General features: G+C 51.9%; 1 protein-coding gene and 1 non-coding gene across 4 annotated transcripts; one reads left to right on the plus strand and one right to left on the minus strand.

Annotated features, from left to right (window-relative positions):
- Positions 1 to 10,092: 10,092 nt before the first annotated feature.
- Positions 10,093 to 10,230, minus strand: LOC114814446. Its single transcript, XR_003762244.1, has one exon. It is a non-coding gene; the product is annotated as a small nucleolar RNA SNORA7 (small nucleolar RNA).
- A 5,971-nt stretch (positions 10,231 to 16,201) lies between these two features.
- On the plus strand, positions 16,202 to 21,964 carry LOC103171038 (nascent polypeptide-associated complex subunit alpha, muscle-specific form-like). Of its 3 annotated transcripts, XR_005660386.1 has the most exons (5): positions 16,203 to 16,490; positions 17,117 to 17,156; positions 18,100 to 18,160; positions 19,407 to 21,567; positions 21,776 to 21,964. XR_005660386.1 is itself a non-coding variant. In XM_007671303.3 (4 exons), exons 1-4 carry the CDS (start codon positions 16,320 to 16,322, stop codon positions 20,743 to 20,745), a joined length of 1,611 nt encoding a protein of 536 aa, XP_007669493.1. In that variant the 5' UTR covers positions 16,203 to 16,319; the 3' UTR covers positions 20,746 to 21,964. The 3 variants fall into 3 exon arrangements, 2 of the variants coding, with proteins under 2 accessions (XP_007669494.1, XP_007669493.1); XM_007671303.3 differs by having other exon boundaries at positions 19,407 to 21,964; XM_007671304.3 differs by lacking the exons at positions 17,117 to 17,156; positions 18,100 to 18,160 and having other exon boundaries at positions 16,202 to 16,490; positions 19,407 to 21,964.
- Positions 21,965 to 22,592: the final 628 nt, after the last annotated feature.

The following is a 22,592-nucleotide window of genomic DNA, read 5'->3' on the forward strand; positions in this document are numbered from 1 at the left end:
CCGTCAAGCGCCGAAGGGGCGTCGTGCGGCCGCGGCCGGAAAGCGCCTCTTTGCGACGGGTCAGAGGTCGCCCTGCCGGCCGCGGGGCACCATGGGGGACGAGGCGCCGCGGGCCCGGCCCGACGCGCAGGCGCAGTCCCACCGCGCCCCCTCGCCCGGGCGGGAGCGGAGGGCGGCCCCGGGGCGCATGCGCAAGGCCGAGGACCTGCCCGGCGCCGGGGCCCCGCCGCCTTCCTTCGTGCCTTCGTCCGTTCGTGCCTTCGTCCGTTCGTCCGTTCGTCCATCCGTTATCCGTTCATTAATCCATCCGTTCATTCATTCGTTCATTCATCCGTTCATTCATGCATCCATCCATTCATTCGTTCATCCATCAGTCATTCATGAATCCATCCGTTTATCTGTTCATTCATTCATCCGTCCATTCATTCATTAATGCATTCGTTCATTCATTCGTTCATCCATTCTTCATTCGTTAATCCATCCGTTCATCCGTTCATTCATTCATCCGTCCATTCATTCATTAATGCATTCATTCATTCATTCGTTCGTTCATCCATTCTTCATTCGTTAATCCATCCGTTCATTAATTCATCCGTCCATGCATTCATTAATGCATCCGTCCATTCATTCGTTCATTATTCATTCATTCATTAATCCATCCGTTCATCCGTTCATTAATGCATTCGTTCATTCATTCGTTCATCCGTTGTTCATTCATCTATTATTCATTCATTAATTTGTCCGCTCATTAATTCATTCGCCCATCCATTATTCATTCATTAATTCATCCGTTCATTCATTCATTCGTTCATCCATTCAATAAGCAGCGTGGCTCAGTGGAAAGAGCACAGGCTTTGGAGTCAGAGGTCTTGAGTTCTAGTCCCAGCTCTGCCACTTGTCAGCTGTGTGACTGTGGGCGAGTCACTTCACTTCTCTGTGCCTCAGTTCCCTCATCTGTAAAATGGGGATTAAGACTGTGAATCCCACGTGGGACAACCTGATTCCCCTTTGTCTACCCCAGTGCTTAGAACAGTGCTCTGCACATAGTACGCGCTTAACAAATACCAACATTATTAATCCATTAAGTCATCCGTTCATTCAGTCAGTCTTCCATTATTCATTCATTAATTCATCCGGTAATTCATTCATTCTTTCATTCACCCATTCAATAACCCATTAATTCATCTGTTCATTCAGTCAGTCATCCATTATTCATTCATTAATTCATCCGTTCATTCATATGTTCGTTCATTCATTCATTCGTTCATCTGTTCATTCGTTCGTCCATTCACTAATTCTTCCATTCATTCATTCATTCGTTCACCCATTATTCATTCAGTCGTTCGTTCAGTCATTCGTTCATCCGTTATTCATTCATTAATTCATCCATCCATTCATTCATTAGTTCATTCCTTCATTCATTCGGCCTTAGTGAGCACTCACTGGGTGCAGGGCACTATATTGAGCGCTTGAAAAGTACGATCGGGCAACAGAGAGAGACAATCCCTCCCCAACAACGGGCTCACAGTCCAGAAGGGGAGAGACGGACAACAAAAGAAAACAAGTAGGCCACACTGCCATCAAAATAAATACAATTATAGATATGTACTCATCATTAATAAAATCAATAGTACTACATGAGTAATAATTATGGAATTTCTTAAGCAGAGCAGCTTAACGGGAAGAAGCCGGGCTTGGGAGTCAAAGGACGCGGGTTCTAATCCCCACTCCTCCACTTGTCTGCCGTGTGACCTTGGGCGAGCCACTTCACTTCTCTGGGCCTCAGTGACCTCATCTGGAAAATGGGGATGAAGGCAGTGAGCCCCACGTGGGACAATCTGATGACCTTGTATCCACCCCAGCGCTTACCTGGCCACATAGTGAGCGCTTATCAAGCACCATCATCATCATCATCATTATTACGTATCAGGCACTGTACCGAAAGCTATTTCTAAAGGGCTTACTATGTGCCAGGCACTGTACTAAGAGTTGGGTATTTGTTAGCCGCTTACTATGTGCCACCGGCACTGTACTAAGCACCCTTTGTGAGGCACGTATTATGTGCCAGGCACTGTACTAAGCACTGACACTGTACTAAGAGGTGAGTATTTGTTAGGCGCTTACAGTGTCACAGGCACTGTACTAAGCACCGGGTGTTTATTAAAGCGCTTGCCATGTGCCAGACACCGTACTAAGCGCTGGGGTAGATGAGAGGTCATCAGGTTGTCCCACGTGGGGCTCACAGTCTTCAGCCCCATTTTGCAGATGAGGTAACTGAGGCACAGACAGGTGAGGTGGCTTGCCCAAGGTCACACAGCAGACAAGTGGCAGAGCCGGGATCAGAATAATAAGGATGATAATCATGGTACTTGTTAAGCGCTTTCTATGCGCCAAGCACTGTTTTAAGCACTGAGGTGGATGCAGGCTAAGTCGTTACTGTCATACGTAGCACCGTCTACTCCTCTTACATGTAATAATAGTAATTGTTAAGCACTTACTGTGTGCCAAGCACTGTACTAAGCGCTGGGGTAGTTTCGAGGTCATCAGGTTGGACACAGTCCCCGCCCCACACGGGGCTCACAGCCTTCATCGCCATTTTACAGATGAGGTGACTGAGGCACAGAGAAGTGAAGCGAGTCGCCTAAGGTCACAAAGCACGTTGCAGAGTTGGGTTTATTCATTCATTCATTCATTCAATAGTATTTATTGAGCGCTTACTATGTGCAGAGCACTGGACTAAGCACTTGGAATGGACAAATCGGCAACAGATAAGAGACAGTCCCTGCCCTTTGACGGGCTTACAGTCTAATCGGGGGAGACGGGCAGACAAGAACAATGGCAATAAATAGAGTCGAGGGGGAAAACATATAAAAACAACGGCAAATAAATAGAATCAGGGTGATGTACCTCTCATTAAACAAAATAAATAGGGTGATGTAGATAGAGTCATTGTCTGCTGGCTATGAGGAGGGAGGGAGGGCGTTCCAGCCTGTCACATAGTAAACACTTGAATACCATTCGAAAAATAAAATAAATCACCAAAACAGCACGAAAGATAAGGACGGATACACGATATCCTCAAAATAAAAACAAAAGACACGGTGTCCTGTGGCTAGAGAGGAATCTCAGGATCTTCAAGGCTCATCGTAGCCACAGCGACTGCTAGAGTAGCCGCTGGCTTTCCCCGGGATTAACGGAGGCCTGGGGATGCAGCTGCTTTTCTCTTTCCCACCGGGATGGCGGAGGGCAGGGCGGGATGGAGTCTCCCCAGTGGGGCCGAGGAAGCGAGCGGGCGCCAGTCCACGGAGGACCAAACTTAGCCACCTTTCTGGTCAGGGTGGATGGCACTGTAAGCTCGTTGTGGTCGGGGAATGGGTCTGCTTACTGTTGTGTTGTGCTCTCCTAAGCGCTTAGTACAGTGCTCTGCACACACTAAGCGCTTAATAGATACGATCGAATGAATATTTCCGGACTCTCTACTTCTTTGGGGTTCAAGGCTACGTGTCTGCCTGGAGGCGGTCGAGTTTTGATGGTCATTTTTAATGAGATGGTGAACCCAGATCAATAAATCCTATTTATGGAGCATTTACTGGGGGAGAGCACTGTACCAAACGCACGCTCCGCTCCTCCGCCGCCCACCTCCTCACCGTCCCTCGGTCTCACCTATCCCGCCGTCGACCCCCGGGCCACGTCCTCCCGCGGTCCTGGAACGCCCTCCCGCCTCACCTCGGACAATCTAATTCTCTTCCCCTCTTCAAATCCCTACTTAAAACTCACCTCCTCCAAGAGGCCTTCCCACACTGAGCTCCCCCCTTTGTCCCTCTGCTCCCTCTACCCCCCCTTCACCTCTCCACAGCTAAACCCTCTTCTCCCCCCTTTTCTCTCTCCTCCTCCCCCTCTCCCGTCCCACCCCCTCGGCACTGTACTCGTCCGCTCAACTGTATATATCTTTATCACTCTATTTATTTTGTTTATTTTGTTTAATGAGATGTACATCACCCCGATTCTATTTAGTTGCCATTGTTTTTACGAGATGTTCTTCCCCTCGACTCTATTTATCGCCATTGTTCTCGTCTGTCCGTCTCCCCCGATTAGACCGTAAGCCCGTCGAATGGCAGGGACTGTCTCTATCTGTTGCCGACTTGTACATTCCAAGCTCTTAGTACAGTGCTCTGCACATAGTAAGTGCTCAATAAATACTATTGAACGAATGAATACAACAGAATTAGCAGACTAGTTCCCTGTCCATAAAAAGCTCACAGGGGAGGCTGTCATTAGTACGAATAAATATTTTATAATGTGTAATTTAAAGATGTGTTGATGAGTGCTGTAGGGTTGGAGGTGGGACAAATAATCAGATGTCCACAGGTCACAGATCCAAGGGCAGAAGGGAGAGGGAGCGGGGGAAAAGAGAACTTAATCGGGGAAGGCCTCTTGGAGGAGATGTGACCTTAATAAGGCTTCAAGCTTCAAAAAGCTTCAAAAAGCATGGTATATTTTCGGTGAGTGTATGTGATCCTACTTCCACGTCTAACATCGATCTGAAGTACAAAGTCACTAAAGAATTGCCAATCAAAATCCCTCAAGGGCAGAAATTGTGCCTGCTTACTCTTTTGTCCTCTCCCAAGTAGAGTGCTCTGCACATAGTCAGCACTCAACAAATATCACCGAAGGACCGATGGATGGAAAAGCAAAACACTATTTCCTGGAGGAGGTTTTTAGCCTCTCCAAGACTCAAACCTGAGTTCAGGCCTAGGGAATTATTTCCTTCCACTAAGGACAGAATCTCCCGGGGGTCTTGGCTGCAGGAGCCCACGGAATCAGCGGAAGCAGAGAAGCAGCGTGGTTCAGTGGAAAGAGCCCGGGCTTGGGAGTCAGGGGTCGTGGGTTCGAATTCCGGCTCTGCCACTTGGCAGCTGTGTGACTGTGGACAAGTCACTTAACTTCCCTGTGCCTCAGTTACCTCATCTGTAAAATGGGGATGAAGACTGTGAGCCTCACGTGGGGACCACCTGATTACCCTGTATCTGCCCCAGCGCTTAGAACAGTGCTCTGCACATAGTAAGCGCTTAACAAATACCAACACTATTATTATTATTATTATTGCTATTATTAATAATCCTCCCTGGATGTCCTAGTCCCGGAAACGCCTGACTTAGCTCGTGAACCTGCCTTTCTCAGTTTATCTGGACAACGGCAGTTCTTTCATTTTTCCCCTTTTTTCTCTCCAGACTTAATGCACTCAGTTCTTCCAAAATGACCGATTCCGTTACCCACTGGGCACAGAAAGGGAAGGTGCTTCAGATCTGACGTGTCTACATTCATTCGATTATTCCTTACTGAGTGCTCACCGTGTGCAAAGCACTGTATTAAGCGCCGGAGAGAGTATAATACAACAATTGCAGACACATTCCCTGCCCACAACGCGCTACTTAGAGAGAACACATGGCGACATCAGAAGAAATATTGATGTGTGTCCATTTGGTATCAGTCAAAATAGGGAACAAGAGGCTTAGTGGCCTGGGAGTCAGGAGGACCTGGGTCTAATCCTGTCTGCAGTGTGACCTTGGGCAAGTCATTTAACTTCTCTGGGCCCCAGTTATCTCATCTGGAAAATGGGGATGAGCGTGAGCCCCATGCGGGACAGGCACTCTGTCCAACCTGATTTGCTTGGATCTAGTCCAGCCCTTAGAACAGTGGTTGGTACCATCATCGTCATTATTAGTATTTTTATTATCAGTCAAAGCATTTGGAACAGACTGGAACCTCCTTTTGGGCAGAGGATGTGTCTACTGACTCTGTTGTACTCGCTCACGTGTTTACTACACAGTAAGCCCTCAAAAAATACCATTGATTGATTATAAAGCCAGTTTTCCTTAACGAAGGGTTCGCCAATAACTATGGAATTGAATTATTAATTATGGTGGTAACTGATGAATGATGGTATTTGTTAAGTGCTTACTATGTCCCAAACGCTTTTCTAAGCGCTCACTGAGCTCTTACTACATGTCAAGACCCCTCTCAGGATGGCACCTGGCGAGTTTCCAGTCCTCTACCTGTCTCGGTTATGGGAGGGAGAGTCAAGCAGAGGTCTGTCCATGCCATTCCTAGCTTGGGCAGTGGCTAGCGATTGGAAGGCCATCGGCTACAAGTCCAAACTCACCCGTGCTGGGCGGCAGTGGCCTGGGAGAGAGTCGAGGGCGGAGATTCTCAAGTTTACTGTGCAGAAGAAGGCAATGGAAAACCACTTCCAGATTTTTACCAAGAAAACTCTATGGATCCACTACCAGAATGATTGCGGCTGGAGGCGAGGTGTCCCGGGAAAGCTGTGTCCACGGAGTCGCTGTGGGTCGGAGACGACTCGACAGCATAAAGACTGGCTGTCTTTACTGCCGAGTTGTACTTTCTAAATGCTCAGTACAGTGCTCTACCCACAGTAAGCGCTCAATAAATACGATTGAATTGAATGAGCACAAGATGAGACGAAGTGCGACAAACACTCTACTAAAAGGTAGGGTAAGTGTTAGGTAATCAGGTTCAACACAGTCAAGAATGTAAACCCCGTGATCTAGTAAACCTGAGAGTTATCTTCCGTTTGACTTGGATTGTCTCCTACCTACCTTTCCCTTTTCCCAACATTTGTCACATAAGCGGCATAGATTGACCACTAAGAATAAACAGCAGACTATTCTGAACATGACCAACATTTATCAATCAATCAAGGGTATTTATTGAGCACTTTTGGTGCTCAGAGCCCTTTATTAAGCGCTCAGGAGCGTACAACGCAACAAGGTTGGTAGAAGCGGCCCACAAGGATCCTGCGACTTAGAGTTACCGAAACATCATTATTAAAAACAACACAAAAGGTAGAGTAACTTTAGAGTCAGTTTAATGGCTTTGTTTCTGACCTCCTTCCTTAGAGTGGAAATCTTTACAAATGAGGAATCCAGTGATGTCTAACACTGCAACAGTTTCAGCATCTCCAAAGTGATGCAGGGTGACGTTTCCCCAAAGTGCCATCTTTGCAATTTATTAGTCGCCAATCGTGATTTATAATTCTTGCTTGTTCACCCACTGGGCCCAGCGGGGTGGCTGGGTTTGAGCTTATTAGCACTTATTAAAAACACAATGGGATATTACTTGGAAAAGTGAAATCGTTTAATTTTTATTAGGCAATCTGCAGATCGTTATTGGGTTTTTGAAAAAAAAAGAGATCAAATAAAGTATGCCCGTTTTTAATATCTTGTAACTGTTATCTTCATAGCCTCTTAGTGTGAAAATTCAGGAATGGGCCTCTTTCCATTGAGCAGTTGCTTCCCTTTCCTGTCTTTCGCTCCCTACTTCCCTAAGCGAGCCCCCAACGGAAGACCTGAAATGATCAGAATTCCTGGTTGTGTACGACTTTCCCAAATCCGTGGCAACTAGCACATGGAAAGCAGCCGGCGGGAACTTCCCAAAGGTCTGTTTGGAGAAGCAGTGTGGCCTGGTGGATGAACAGAAGGGCCGGGGTTCTAATCCCGACTCCGCCGCGGTGTCGACTGTGTGACCTCGGACCAGTCACTTCTCTCTGTCCCTCAAGTTCCCTCATCTGTAAAATGGGGGATTAAGACTGCGAGCCCCACGGAGGACATGGACTGTGCCCAACCTGATTAGCTTGTATCTACCCAGTGCTTAGTACAGTGCCTGGCACATAATAATAATTGTGATATTTGTTAAGTGCTTACTATATGCCAAGCACTGTACTAAGTGCTGGGGTGGCTACAAGCAAAGTGGGTTGGACACAGTCCCCGTCCCATGTGGGGCTCGCACTCCCAATCCCCATTTTACAGACGAGGGAACTGAGGCACCGAGAAGTGAAGTGACTGGCCTAAGGCCACACAGCAGACAAGTGGCAGAGCTGGGATTAGAAAGACTGTGAGCACGTTATGGGCAGGGACTATGTCTGTTTGTTTTTGTATTGTGTTTTCCCACTCTCTTGGCACGGAGTAAGCGCTCAATACATACGGTCGAACGAATGAACAAATGCCATGAAAAAAACGGAGGGGGTGGTGGGGAGGAAAGGGAGGCAATCATTTGCGGCCGAAGCCAAGGAGCTCAGCAGAGCTCGACGGCCAAGAGATGATAATCAATCAGGCACATTTATTGAGCACTTCCCGCGAGCGGAGCGCTTTATTAAGTGCTTGGGTGAATAGAACGTAACCGAGTTGGTAGGCATGTTCCCGGCACGCAGTGAGCTTACAGACTACAGGGAGAGACACACGTTAAAATAAATTATGGATATATTCATTCATTCGATCGGATTTATTGAGCGCTTACTGTGTGCAGAGCACTCTACCAAGTGTTTGGAAAGTACAATTCGGCAGCAGATAGGGACAATCCCCACCCAACAACGGTCTCATAAGTGCTCTGGGCCTGAGAGTGGAGTGAATAATAAGGTCCAAATCCAAGCGCATTGGAGACACGGAAGGGAGAGGGAGGAGGGAAAATAAGGAGCTCACTGCCTTCTAGACTGTGGGCCCGTTGTTGGGCAGGGACTGTAGCTGTTGCCGAATTGTCCTTTCCAAGCGCTTAGTACGGTGTCCTGCACACAGTAAGGGCTCAATAAATAAGACTGACTGAATGAATAAGGTCTCTTGGAGAAGATGTGATTTTAATAAGGCTTTGAAGGTGGGGAGACTGATTGTCTGTTGGATCTCAATCGATCAAACGTGTTCACTGAGCACTTACTGCGTACAGAGTACTGTACTAAGAGCTTGGGAGAGTACAGTACAGCAGATTTGGTAGATACTTTCCCTGCCCATGATAAACTTAGAGCCTAGAGGGGGATACAGATACTAACGTAAATAGATACATCACAGATGCTTACCTTATTGTTGTGGGACTGAGGGTGGGGTGAATGAAGGGAGCAAATCCAAATTCAAAGTGGCCCAGAAGGCAGTGGGAGAAGAGGAAATGAGGGTTTAGTTGGGGAAGGCCTCTTGGAGGGGATGTGCTTTTAATGGGGGGGGGGATAATCGGTCAGTTAATCGTACTTACTGAGCCCTTACTGTGCTCAGAACACTGTATTAAGCACTTGGGAGAGTTCAACAGAACAGACACGTTCCCTGCTGACATTGAGCCTACGGTCTAGAGAGGGAGACAGACATCAAATGAATAAATATGTACATAAGTGGGGCTGGGAGGAGGGACAAATAAAAGGAGGACGTCAGGGCGAAGCAGAAGAGAGTGAGAGAAGATGAAAGGAGGGCTTAGTCAGGGAAGGCCTCTTGGAGGAGATGGGCCTTCTGTAAGACTCTGAGGAGGGGGAGAGTAATTATCTGTTGGATATGAGGAGGGAGGGCATTCCAGGCCAGAGGCAGGACGTGGGTGAGAGGGTGGTGGTGAGCTAGACGAGACTGAGATACAGTGAGTAGGTTGGCATTAGAGGAGCAGAGCGTGAAGGCTGGGTTATAGCGGGAGAGTAAGAAGGTGAGGTAGGAGGGGACAAGGTGATCGAGTACTTTAAAGCCAATGGTGAGGAGCTTCTTTTAATGTGGAAGTGGATGGGCATCTCTTCATCTCCCCACCCAAACCCTGCCCGCCCCCTGGCTTTCCCATCGCCGTAGACGGTCCCAACATCCTTCCCGTCTCACAAGGCATCATCCTCGACTCCTCTCTCTCATTCAACCCACATATTCAATCCATCACTAAATCCGGTCGGTCCCACCTTCATAACATTGCTAAAATCCGCTCTTTCCTCTCCATTAGAACAGCTACCACGTTAATTCAGTCACTCATCCTGTACCGCCTGGATTACTGCGTCAGTCCCTTTGCTGTTCTCCCAGCCTCCTGTCGTTCCCCACTCCGGTCTATACTTCACCCTGCTGCTCAGATCACTTTTCTACAAAGACACTTAGCACACGTCACCTCAAAAAACGCCAGTGGTTGCCCATCCACGTTCACATAAAAAGAGTAAAACTCCTCACCATTGGGTTTAAAACACTCCATCGCCTTACCCTCTCCTACCTTGCTTCTCTTCTCTCCTACTACAATCCAGCCCACACACTTTGCTCCTCTAAGGCCAACCCTCTCACTGTGCCTCGATCTTGCCTATCTTGCCGACGATCGCCTTCCACTCGCTAGCCACTGTCCAAGCTGGGGATGGAATGGGTAGGCCTCTGCTTGACTCTCCCTCCCGTAGCGGAGACTGGGAGAGTACTGGCAACTCTCCAGGTGCCATCCTGAGAGGGTTTTTGTGGGCTGTAACTTAACCTTAATCTTGCATAGGCCCCTCCTTTCCCAACTTTCCCATCCGCAAAAAATGAGATAAACAGGGAAAGAAAGAAACAGAGAATCATGCGCTCAACTCGATAAGCAGAAAAAAAAAAAGAGCAGAGAATCATCCGTTGGACTTCATCAGAAGCAGGAAGCAGAAGTATTAGAACAACGTCAGAGAGGAGGCCTCTGGGCCGATTTTCTCTCCTGCCGTTACCACCAAATGCTGGGAAAAGAGTGGCTCAGTGGAAAGAGCCCAGGTTTGGGAGCCAGAGGTCATGGGTTCGAAGCCCAGCTCTGCCACTTGTCAGCTGTGTGACTGTGGACAAGTCACTTCACTTTTCTGCGCCTCATTTCCCTCATCCGTAAAATGGGGATGGAGACTGTGAGCCCCACGTGGGACAAACTGATCGCCTTATATCTACCGCAGCGCTTAGAACAGTGCTCTGTACATAGTAAGCGCTTAACAAATACCAAAATTATTATTATTAAAAGACATGCCCCGCTCAACCCTGACTATAATAGACTCCACTTTCTGCCTGTAGGGCGGCGAGATGTAGCTCGCTTTAATACATTCAGTTCAGTCGTACTTACCCAGTCGTATTTATTTATTATTTATTTACCGGCACCTGGGGACAAACGTGAGGGCTGCTCTTTGGATGGAGAGGAAGAAATCATTCCAGGAACTGGCAGGACATAACGAAGCGGGGTGGCCTAGTGGATAGAGCACGGGCCTGGGAGTCAGAAGCAACTGGGTTCTGCTCCCGGCTCTACCCCTTCTCTGGTGGGTGACCTTGGGCAAGTCACTTCACTTCTCTGCACCTCAACTACCTAATTTGTCAACTGGGGACTAAGACTGTGAGCCCCGCATGGGCTCCAACCTGATAAAATTGTATCTACTCCAGTGCTTTAGTACGGTGCCTGGCACATAGTAAGTGCTTAACAAATACCAAAAGAAACCAAAAAAAGTGTGGAAACTGAGAGCTGAAAAGGAAGGAGGAGTCAAGTATAGTCAAGCCCCGGTTGTGGGCTTCAGGGACAGGGAGGATGGTAGTGTTGACAACTTGACAACTGAGACGGGAAAGGATAATATGTGTGGGTGCGCACACGTGTGCATAGATAATAATAATAATTGTGGTGCTTATTTAGCACTTACCATGTACCAAGCACTGTACTAAGCCTTGGGATAACTACAAGACAATCAGATCAGACACAATGCCTATCCTGACTGGATTACTACATCAGCCTCCTTTCTGAGCTCCCAACCTCCTCCCTCTCCCCACTTCAGTCCTTACTTCACTCTGCTGCCCAGAATATCTCTCTACAGAAACGTTCAGGGCATGCCACCCCCCCCTCAAAAAAATTTCCAGCGGTTGTCTATCAACCTCCGTATCAAAGAAAACCTCCTCACTATTGGCTTCAAAGCTGTCCTTCACCTCGCCCCCTTCTCTCACCTCCCTTCTCTCCTTCTCCAGTCCAGCCCGCCCACTCCACTCATCTGCCACAGCTAACCTCCTCACTGGGCCTCGTTGGCGCCTGTCCCGCCGTCGACCCCTGGCCCACGTGCTACCGCTGACCTGGAATGCCCTCCCTCCTCACATCTGCACTCTTCCCCCCTTCAAAGCCCTACTGAAAGCACACCTCCTCCAAGAAGCCTTCCCAGACCAAGTCCCCCTTTTTCTCAGCTCCCCCTCTTCCGCATCACATCAACTCTTTTTTCTCTTTGCTCTTCCCCGCCCCACCCCCGACCCCACAGCACTTATGTATATATCTATAATTCTATTTATTTATATTGGTGCCTATTTACTTGTTTTGATGTCTGTCTCCCCCCGCTAGACTTTAAGCCCATTGTGGACAGGGTTCGTCTCTCTCTATTGCTGTGTTGTACTTTCCAAGCCCCTAGTACATTGCTCTGCACACAGAAAGCGCTCAGTAGATATGATTGAATGAATGAATGAGTGAATGAATGAAGGGGGAGGGAATTTCCAGGCCAGAGACAAGATGTGGGCGAGGGGTCGGAGGTGAGATAGATGAGATCAAGGTTCATTAAGTAGATTGGCTTAGGGAAGTGAAGTGTGCGAGCTGGGTTGTAGTAGGAAATCATAGAGGTAAGATAGGAGCGGGCAAGGTGATCAAGTGCTTTAAAGGTGGCGGTGGTAAGGAGTTTCTCTTTGACACAGGGGAGGCAGGGCAACTCCTGGACGTTCCTGAAGAGTGAGGAGACATGGACCGAATGGGTTTGTAGAAAAATGATCCGGGCGGGAGACGGATTGGAGTAGGGAGAGACAGGAGGCAGGGAGGTCAACAAGGAGGCTGATGCAGTAGACAAGGTGGGGTAGGATGTGTCTCATTTTTCCCAAACTCCTCCCCCACGGGACCCTCACTTCAACTTTAACCCCTCTGCACAGAATGAAAAGTTGGCCTCCTGCCATTAGATCTCTATTGTACAAAGGCGCTTACTTTCTCTCTACAGAAGTCCCAGATTTATCCCGTGAAAACTATGTCCTTCCTCTAGGAATTATCCAAGGAGAAAATGACTCTGAAAAGATTTCTCTGGCTAGTTCTGAAGAAATGAAAAGACAGTTGAAAAAATCCCAAAGCCGGAAGTGAAAGCCTTTCTGGCAAACAGGCCTCAGATAATCCAAGAGATGGCAGTCAACCCCTTCAGATACACGGACTTTTCGGCGATGTGATAGCAAAGCCATCCCACTAATACACTCGCCTGATTTTAATAGCATTAACCCTGCAGTCATCATTTCAAGAGTGGAAACGGCATCGACACCGTAAGCACACGTACCTTACAGTTCACTGGTACCTTAACTACTAAATCAATCTGACGAGTGGCAGAACCGGAATTAGAACCCACAACCTCTGACTCCCAAGCCCGTGCTCCTTCCTCTAACCCACTCTGCGTCTAAAAGATAAATGATAAATACCACTGACTGACGGATTTACGGGAGTACCGGTGACAGGAAGCTGAAAGGAGTCATTCATTCAATCAATCGTATTTATCGAGCGCCAACTGTGTGCAGAGCACTGTACTAAGCGTTCAGCGATCAAGTCCTAAGAGGGGAAGACTGGGGCAAAGGCCTAAAGTTAGTGATGGATGCTGACTGAAATACTCAGTTCTCCAGAGCACATGGTCAATTTCCCCAAATCCAGCTCTGCCTCCCAGTCGACTGAAAAACATCCACAGCTGTTGGCCTTGACTGGGCTCCCTCACCTTCAGAGCCAGGCCTCTCACTGCCTCGTTCTGTTTGTTATTTTTTTTATGGTATTGGTTAAGTGCTTACTAGGTGCTTTATCAGGGTGGATTAACTAATGAGGTCCCTGTCCCCATGGGACTCACCGTCTTCATCCCCATCTTGCAGATGACGTAACTGAGGCACAGAGATGTGAAGTGGCTTGCCCAAGGTCACCGAGCTTAGTACAGTGCTTTAACAAAAGCTTCTTTTTTATCTTCTTCAAAAATTTCCAAGGTCGGGTTACTTCTATGTGTTGCACATCCTGGTGAAGGATGCTAATCTTCAGCTGAACGAACGAGTCAGTCAGTGGTATTTATTGAACGATGACCGTATGCAGAGTGCTCCGCACACAGTAAGTGCTCAAGGAATATGACTGATGCAACACGTAAGTGGTGGGGGCAGGATTAGAGCCCAGCTCCTTCTGCACTTCCCATCTGAGCCGAATGTGTTTTTCAGCTTTATCATTTGTTCCTTCAGATTAAAAACAGGGAGGTTATTCTAAAACATAGCTTGTAGGAGGAAAATATCATGGAGGGAGAGAGGCTTTGTGGATTAAAGCCATAGATAAACTTCGCTGGTCTCAATCTCCTGGAACCTCTGAAGGCTAGATTCTAGTCAGTAGTGAACGTGCGCGTCCGATAATAAGAGGGAGCAATACTTCTGTAAGAGGACTTAAATTCTGAGCCATATTGCTGAATTTCACTGGCAAAACAGTATCAGAGACAAGATTCAGTGGAAGAATAGCTTTTTATTTGCTTAGCGCAGAAGTATTTATAATAGTAATAGAAGTACAAAGGCTACTATTGATAATTATCCATTGCTTACAGAGTTCAATACACAGTGCAGAACATTGGGGAAATACACCAGAAGCAGAAGGTACCTTCCCTACCCAAAAGGAGCCTGCTCTTTTTCCGGGGAGACGGCAGACGTAAGGCTACATCCGCAGAGCAACATCACTATCTTGCCCTTCCTAATGTTTTCTCTCCAACACACTCACGGTGCGAAAGAAGGCTTAAAGCAAGGATTCTAAATTAAGCCAGGAAGCTCTTAGGAGCTTAGACATTTCTATGTGTTCTGGCCCTCGCCTAACAAAATCCAGGAGGATTTAGCCTGCTTCGAACTGGAGGACTGGATCGCGGGCTTTCGAACACACGAGCTATCTTAGGTTTGTTCGGAAGGATCTCATACCATGAGCTCTGCGCTAGGTTTAGAAATAAAGGAGAGTGAATAATTCTGGCAATGAGTCTGTCTAATCCCTGCCAATATGAATTCGATGTATCCGTACATCGGGGGAAAAATACTGCTACGTTCTTCCCTTAAACCTGCATTTCTGAGGAACCTTTCACTCAACTGATAGTTTTATATCCCTGGGAGTCCAAGTCAGGGGATTACGGTTCATAAATCTATTTCAATTCTCACTTAGTTTTGGCTCAACATTGAAGAAAACAGCACCTGTAAAACTCTGACTCCCCAAAGTGTGATTCTTGTGGGATTTTTTTTTATCATTTTGGTATTTGTTAAGGACTTACTATGTGTCGAGCACTGTTTTAAACACTGGGGTAGATAGAAGGACCTGGGTTCTAGTCTCTGCTTCATCCTTGTCTGCTGGGTGATTTGGTCAAATCGCTTCACTTCTCTGTGCCTCAGTTCCCTCATCTGTGAAATGGGGATTAAGACTGCGAGCCCCATGTGGGACTGGACTGAGTCCAACCTGATTAGTTTGTCTCTATTCCAGTGCTTAGAACAGTGCTGGGCACATAGTAAGCGCTTAACAAATACTGCTATTATTATTTTTATTGCTGAGATGCAGTCCAATGTGAGCACTATTCGAGCCGCTCACTAATGGACTGTGTGAGTCAGCGTGGTGATTGGGCAGTGTGCCCTAGTGGATAGATCACGGGCCTGAGGGGCTTAGTACCCGGGGTCTAACCCAGGCTCTGCCACTTTGCTGGCTGTGTGACCTTGGGTGAGTCATTTAAGGTCTCAGTGCCTCAGTTGCCTCATCCGTAAAATGTGGAAAAAAATATCCATTTTCCCCCCCAAACTTAGATTGTGACTCCCAAATGGGAAAGGGTCTGTGTCTATCTGCTCAAGGTGTATCTACGCCGGTCCTTAATACAGTGCCTGGCACCTAATAAGTGATTAACAGATACTATTATTAACAATACTATTAATCAAACAAACAATATGGAACCCAACTTTCAGGTTAGCTAACAAAAACAAAGCTAGAACATTTTCATTTCTCCTTTCTTTTCAAAAACTCACCCTCTGAGCTACTGTTTCATCTAAGAAAGTTCATGGAAGGCATTGATTGTAATACTGCAAATTCCATAATACCGAGGAATCTCCCTCCCAGACGGGAACTCTCCGACCTCCCATCCATCTGTAGATCTCTCCTGAGAGTCAGCACCCCCTCCCTCCACCAGACCCAGCCTCCCCCTTCCGGGCTCACTCTCCCACACTGGAACCACCCGCCCTGACCAAAGGAGTCACCTTCCCCACCCCTTGCCGCCGCTTCCTCCCTCCAGAACCGGCCCCTCCCTGGAACCAGGCCCTCCGGCGCAAGAGTCGCCTTCTCCCATTGAAACCTCCCCTTCTCTCTCCCCTGCTAAGCTCTGCCCGCTCCCCGCCCCCTTGCCCCCATCTCCCACCCTCCTTCCCCCTCACCCCCAAGGGCCAGGTCGGGCCCTCCCTCTATGTCACAACTGTCTCTGTGACCCGGCTCTGGGGGCTCGGTCTCCGGCTCCATAAGTAGCGTGGCCCCGCCAGGATCCGGACACGGGGACGGCGGGTCCAGGAAAGGACGCCCACGTCCGCACGATGTGGGACATCCTGGAAGCCCTCCTCTTCCTGGTCCTCGCCACACTGTGGGGCCTTCAGTGGCCTCTCCCAGACAAGGGTTTCACCATCATCTTCCTCGTGTTCCTGCTCTGGGAGATCCACTGGGGCCAACTGAAATGGTTGACGACAGAAGAAACAAGAGATAATGTGGTAAGGACCCCAATGTGACACCCCCCCGCCTCCAAACACCCAGGGCTCGTAGGGCCTTGGAGAAGCGCAGGCTTCCCAGTCTGCTTTCTTCCTATCCCGTCTCTCCTCCTCGCCTGCCCACCCTCAATCTACCGTGCGGCGGGCATCCCGTCCTCTGCTGCGATCCCTCTAAAACGGAAGCTGGTCATGGGCGGGGACCGTGCCCGCTCATCCGGTTGTATTGTACTCGGCCGAGCGCTAAGTACGGCGCTCTGAAAACGGCAAGCGCTCAATAAATACCGTGGACTGATTGCCCGGGGCCACTGCAGCTCACATGGGTCTTTGGGCCAGGCCTTAGAAGTCGCCTGTGCCGGAGACAGGCTCATCCTGCTCCGGTCCAAGTCCGCTCCCACTCTCAGTCTCCTTGCTGGCCCACCTCAAATCTCATGGAACGGAGTCAATGGCCAAGACACCCCTTCTCGTGAAGGGAAGATCTCCTTTGAGGGCAAAGAAGGCAGAGACAGCCAGGGTTGGGTGTGGGGAGAAGGGAACGAGAGCGAGTCAAGGTCCTCGGCCTTCGGGGCTAGAGGAGAGGCGGGAGCCCGGCCCGAACCCCTGCTAATCACATCTCCCCCTTCCTTTGTCAGCGTCGTCCCGATCCGCAGCCGGAGGACGCGCCGGAAAAAGGTACCGCCCTGGCCTTCCCTCTTCCGTTGTCCATGCCGCCGTCCCCACCTCCGAAGGCCGGAGTTCCGGGGCCTCCTCTCCTCGTCCTTTTTCTAATGGCGTCTCTTACACGCTACCCACCGGATCCTAGTCTAAGCGCCAGAGTAGATACGAGCAAAGCAACTGGGACACGACCTGCGTCTTAGTCCCTCACGGTCTCGGTCCCCAGTTTATAGATGAGGTACCTCGAGGCACAGAAAAATGAAGACAAGAAAGGCAGATGGGAAGCAATATCGCCTAGCGGACGGAGCGAGGGCCTCGGAGTCGGCGGGACCTGGGTTCTGATTCCCGATCGGCCGCTTGTCCGTTGTGTGATCCGTGGCAAGCCGCTTCCCTTCTCTGTGCTTGCTTCCTCAATTGTAAAATGCGGATACTTGTTCTTCCTCCTACTTAGACTGACCGTGAGTCCCATGCAGGACGCGGACTGTGTCTAAACTAATTAACTTGTACCTAACGCAATGCTTAGAACAGTGTTTGACCCGTAATAAGTGCTTACGAAATAATGAAAAAAAAGTGGCAGAGTCAGGATTAGATTCTTCTGACTCCCAGACCCACGTTCTATCCACTAAGCCAAGGCGCTTCCCTGTTTCCTCTGAAGCGTATGACACCAGACCTGATAGAGCAGCCTGGTTTAAAAGGCTCCGGGCCCTTTCAGTCCCAGAGCCCAAAAACAGAGCCCGGCTTTAGTGGGGCCTTGATGATCTCAGGACATCGGTAGGAGGGAGGATGCAGGCGGCATCTATTCTCGGGGGGCCGTCGTTCCATCTTCCCTCGGGGTTGGCCTGGCGGGACCCGGAGGGTGGAGAGCCAGAGCCCCTGTGCAAATCCCGGCTCCCAGTGGAGGGAAGGGGTGGAACCCACCCCTTTCCAGGAACCCCAAATAACTCGTTCTCTTGGTTTCTAGTTCTGAGGATGTTGGAGATATGTGACCGAAATCTCAAGGAAATTCTGCATCTCCTGAGATGGTAACCCATTGATTCTTTTTTCCCGGTCCCTGGGCCCTCGCCCAGGCTCTGAAAATACCCAGGGTGGAAGACAGGGAGCCGGAAGAGAGGGGGACAGTGGCGGGGCGGAGTGAGGTGGGAAGAATGCGGGCGATAACATAATGGTTGCTAAGGGGCTTTTGGGGGATGATCGGATGGGATGTGGCGGCAGAGCGTGGTTGGGTGGGCACAGGCTTTGTGACAACTGGGCCCCGCTTGTGAAGCAACAGAAGCCCAGGCCTCGGGACTCCTCTGAGGGAGAGGTCTGTCCCCCAGATCAGAATACGTCACGTCTGGGGCTCCCTCCTCATTCCCGATCCAGGGGATCCCTCGGTTCCTCATCCCTGGGACTGTGGAGGGACTGCAGATAGACCCGACGGAGAGAGGCTGCACGGGGGTGGAACGGGGACCCCATTTTAGGAGGTGAAACCGTTCGTACCATCTGAAGGGGAAGAAATGTAAACGGTGACGGGACTGAGAGGGCCAACGGGCCAGAGGCATCAGCCGGTGGAATGCCCTGATGCCCATTTGACAGGGATGACCATCGTCATCCTAAGGATGACAATATTGTTAACCCCACACAGCGTGCCAAGCATCGTGCTGGAGTAGATACAGATGAATCAGATGGGACAGGGTCACGTTCCACGCGGTGTTAACGGTCTAAGGGAAGGGGAGATGAGGTCCTCGATCCCCCTTTCAGAGATATGCAAACTGAGGCCCAGAGAAGATAAATGACTTGCCTGAGGTCACGTAGAAAGCAATCGTCCGAGCTGGGTTTGGAATTCCGGTCTCCCGATTCCCAGGCCCGGACTCTTTCTCCCGGAGCTCCCGTCCTCTGCTCAAGCCAAGACGGGTCGGTCTTATCGCGAAAGGTGTCTGGGGAAGGGCCTTTCCACCACTGATGGTCCGATGCCCGGCTCTGACCCATTCTCTCCCTGTCATTCTCCGCCGGACAATCGCGTCCACCTTTCAGCTGCTCAGCTCCAAATGAGAGTTCCTAGCGCCCGTGGCTCCGGCCACCTCGACGCCGTTCGAGTCCCGGTCCCCGTCCAGTCGGCCGTGGCCCCCGGCTCGGCCTGCCGGTCGAGGGGGTGGGGATCGTGGGTGGGGAATCCCTCTAGAGTAGAGAATGAGGCCTCGAGCCAGTTACTGAGGCCCCGGGGCCCGAAAGCCCTCAGTGACAGAACTCTGTTTCCTTCGGCTGTAACGATTGACTGTTTTTTCACAGGCACGACCCGGACACGTCGTCCGAGGAATCGGACTGCACCGTCTGCCGGCGCCGTAGCGAAAGAGCCCGGGGCCGGTCAGCGGAGGACGGCACTTTCCGCTCCACGGATTCACCGCCCCTCGCCGGCAAGGAGAGGGCGACTCGACCCCAAACGTCCCTTCGTGGATGCAGGGGCTCAGAAAGTCACCCTCTCCGGGTGAGCGGTCTGGAGTCGAGAAGTCACCCTCCCCGGGCGAGCGGTCCGGAGTCAAGAAGTCACCCTCCTCGGGCCAGCGGTCCAGAGTCATCGATTCACCCTCCCCAGGCCAGCGGTCCGGGGTCAAGAAGTCACCCTCCTCGGGCCAGCGGTCCAGAGTCATCGATTCACCCTCCCCAGGCCAGCGGTCCGGGGTCAAGAAGTCACCCTCTGTGGGCGAGCGGTCCGGGGTCAAGAAGTCACCCTCCCCGGGCCAGCGGTCCAGAGTCATGGAGTCACCCTCCCCGGGCCAGTGTTCCGGACTCAAGAAGTCACCCTCGCCGGACCAGCGGTCCAGGGTCAGAAAGTCACCCTCCCTCGGCGAGCTGCCTGGGGTCAAGTCATCCTCCCCGGGTGAGCCTTCCGGAGCCAGTATCTCATCCTTCCCGGGCCAGCGGTCTGGGCTCAAGAAGTCACCCTCCCCGGGCGAGCAGCCAGGGGTCAAGAAGTCACCCTCCCCAGGCTAGCGGTCCGGGGTCAGGACCTGACCTCAAAGGGGCTCAACTGGCTCAGGTGAAGGAGGTTCAGCAGGTGCAGCAGCCAGTCTGCCCGCTCTCTGGCCAGAGGAGCTCAGAGGACTCACCTGAGAGAGTCCTCAGGGTCGTGTACCCGGAACCGGAGGAGTCGTGGATCGAGCCCCAGACCTCGCCCCAGATCCCTCACCCCCGCCGGGCCTCATTCCTCGTCCCCAACGGACACGGCGCCCCGGGGCCTCTCGGCTCGGCGGAGCGCTCGGGGCAGACCACCGCCACCCGCCCAGATTGCCGGCAGAGAGGGGGCAAGGTGGACCCGGCGCCATCTTCCCAGACGGGAATCACTCCGAAGGCCGCAACCCGGACACCCGCAAGAGCTCCGGGCCCAAGAGGGGAGAGCGGGTGGGCCCCTCGCCCGATGTGGGGGCCGGTTCTCCCGGCGAAGAGAGCTCCAGCCTTTCCGCGGGGCCCCCGCCTGCCAGAGTATCGGGCCACGGGATGCGGGGCATCACCGGCGGACCCCACGACGGCCGCGCCCCGAGCCTCCCCGACGGGAGAGAGAAGACCACGGAGGAACGGATGGCCCAGTGGCACCAGCCGCACGGGAACGGGGTCGTCCCGTCCCTGGTGAACGGCGGGAGAGACGCCGGCGCCACGCGCCCACCGGCCCCACCTCCCTCACCGGCCCCCCCCAGCTCTCTCCGGCCCCGGACATCCGGTCCCCGCCGCGCCAACCTCCTCGCCTCCACGTGCCTCGCCACCGAACCCCTGAAGCTGTGGAGGACTGTACAGGAGCGTGACCGGAGGGCGCAGTCCATCCCCGGAGGCGAGCCGGAGCACCGGAACAGGGAGACCCGAGGAAAACCCGCTAGGCCAGGCGGCCTGTCGGAGGAATCCCCGGAGGCCCTGGGATCGGCCTCGCGGCCGAGGCACGCCGCTTTCCACTCCGGTCTCCCGTACGTGTGTCACCTGGACGGGACCGGCCCAGCGTCCCCAGCGTCGCCCATCCAGCGGGCCGTGTGACCGGAGGGCCGGCCCGCCCTGATAGATGCCTCCGATGGGGCTCGGGGGAAGATGCCCTTCGAGCCCATCCCAACCACCAACCCTCCGGCGAAATCCATGTCTGGGCAACATTCCCAGGAATCCTCGGGCTGGAAAGGACCCGGTAGAAACAACACGGGGGCCCCTGGCCCGGAGAGAGAGGGGCCGAGTCATCCGGACTGCCGCCCCGCCAACTCATCCCTCCCCCTCCCCGGAGCTGTAGGCGTCGCCGGGACCCCAGCCAGACTCCAGAGAGGGGAGAAGCACGCCGGCCAACGCCACAGCGGACCCCTCGTGCCTGCCCCTCCAACCAAGGTCCCACCCCCTGCCCAGTCCGATGGCCTTAGAGCTTCGAACCTGGGCCCGGTGTGGACTAGCAGGACACACGGATGACACCGGGGGACGTTCCCGGGTGGGTACAGGCGTGGATCGGCTCAATCTCCAAACATCAGACCACGGAATCGGGCCCCACGGATCTGCCGAGAGACGCCTCGGGGGAAGGGAAGAAGCCGAGCTCGTCTCCGGCGAACACCGGGCCGTTCTCCCCCGAGGGTCTCTCGCCCCTGCGGGTGGGTTTCTCCAGTCTGCTGAGTCATGGGTCTCACCCCTCTTGACCTCAGAATCCCTCGAAGGACGTCTTCTCAGGTCCTGGGCCAAATTGGGCCAAGACCCTCTGATCTGCAGAACGCTGAAATGTGGATGGACCAGAACACGGCTCGGGCTCGGGGGAATCGGCCCGTCCCTTCTGAAAGATGGCGTCTGCCAGCATTCAACATCATTGTCTATTAAACACAGTCATCTCTCTCTGACAGGGCCGTGTCACTCATGTCCCCGGGTTGGGTCACGGGGAAGCGCCGGAACTTGGAACCCACGGGCGGCCGGGTCCGAGAGCTTCTGCCCGCTGCGGGGAGTGGGGTCCGTCCGCCTCCCTTCTTGTGTGAGTGGCATTGTGATGCTGTGGAAATCAGGCGTGGACAGTTGTGGGGACAGTCAGGCGCAACCCGGACCGATCCTTGGGGCCTCAACTGGAGTCGAGAAGCCGCGCGGCCTGGTGGACCGAACGTGGGTTCTAATCCCGGCTCCTCCGCTTGTCTGCAGGGTGACGCTGGGTGAGTCGTTTCACTCCTCTGGGCCTCCGTTCCCTCCTCTGTCAAATGGGGACTGAGAATGGGAGTCCCCTGTGGGACGGGGACTGGGCCCGACCTGATTACTCCCCACCTACCCCGGCACCTAAAACAGTGCCTGGTACTTAGCGCTTAACGAGGACCAGAGAGAGGAAAATAAAAACCGTTTTCCCAAACCGACACCGGCTGGCCCAGGTCCCGTGTCCCCCACATTGGCCGCGGAGGGGTAGCTCAGGCTCGGGCAGTTGAGACTCGGGGAGAGGAGGGCTTCCTTCTCGGAGCCAGTCGGGCTGCGGCCTCGTAGCCAAGGAAA

The sequence above is a fragment of the Ornithorhynchus anatinus genome, chromosome 9 (genome assembly GCF_004115215.2).
Source record: "Ornithorhynchus anatinus isolate Pmale09 chromosome 9, mOrnAna1.pri.v4, whole genome shotgun sequence".
Lineage (NCBI taxonomy): Eukaryota > Metazoa > Chordata > Mammalia > Monotremata > Ornithorhynchidae > Ornithorhynchus > Ornithorhynchus anatinus.

Bases quoted from the DNA above. Each gene is read 5' to 3' on its own strand.
- LOC103171038 (XM_007671303.3), top strand. From the start codon at position 16,320: ATGTGGGACATCCTGGAAGCCCTCCTCTTCCTGGTCCTCGCCACACTG. The intron at 16,491-17,116 runs GTAAGGACCCCA...TTCCTTTGTCAG, and splicing joins AAGAAACAAGAGATAATGTG to CGTCGTCCCGATCCGCAGCC. The intron at 17,157-18,099 runs GTACCGCCCTGG...CTTGGTTTCTAG, and splicing joins GGAGGACGCGCCGGAAAAAG to TTCTGAGGATGTTGGAGATA.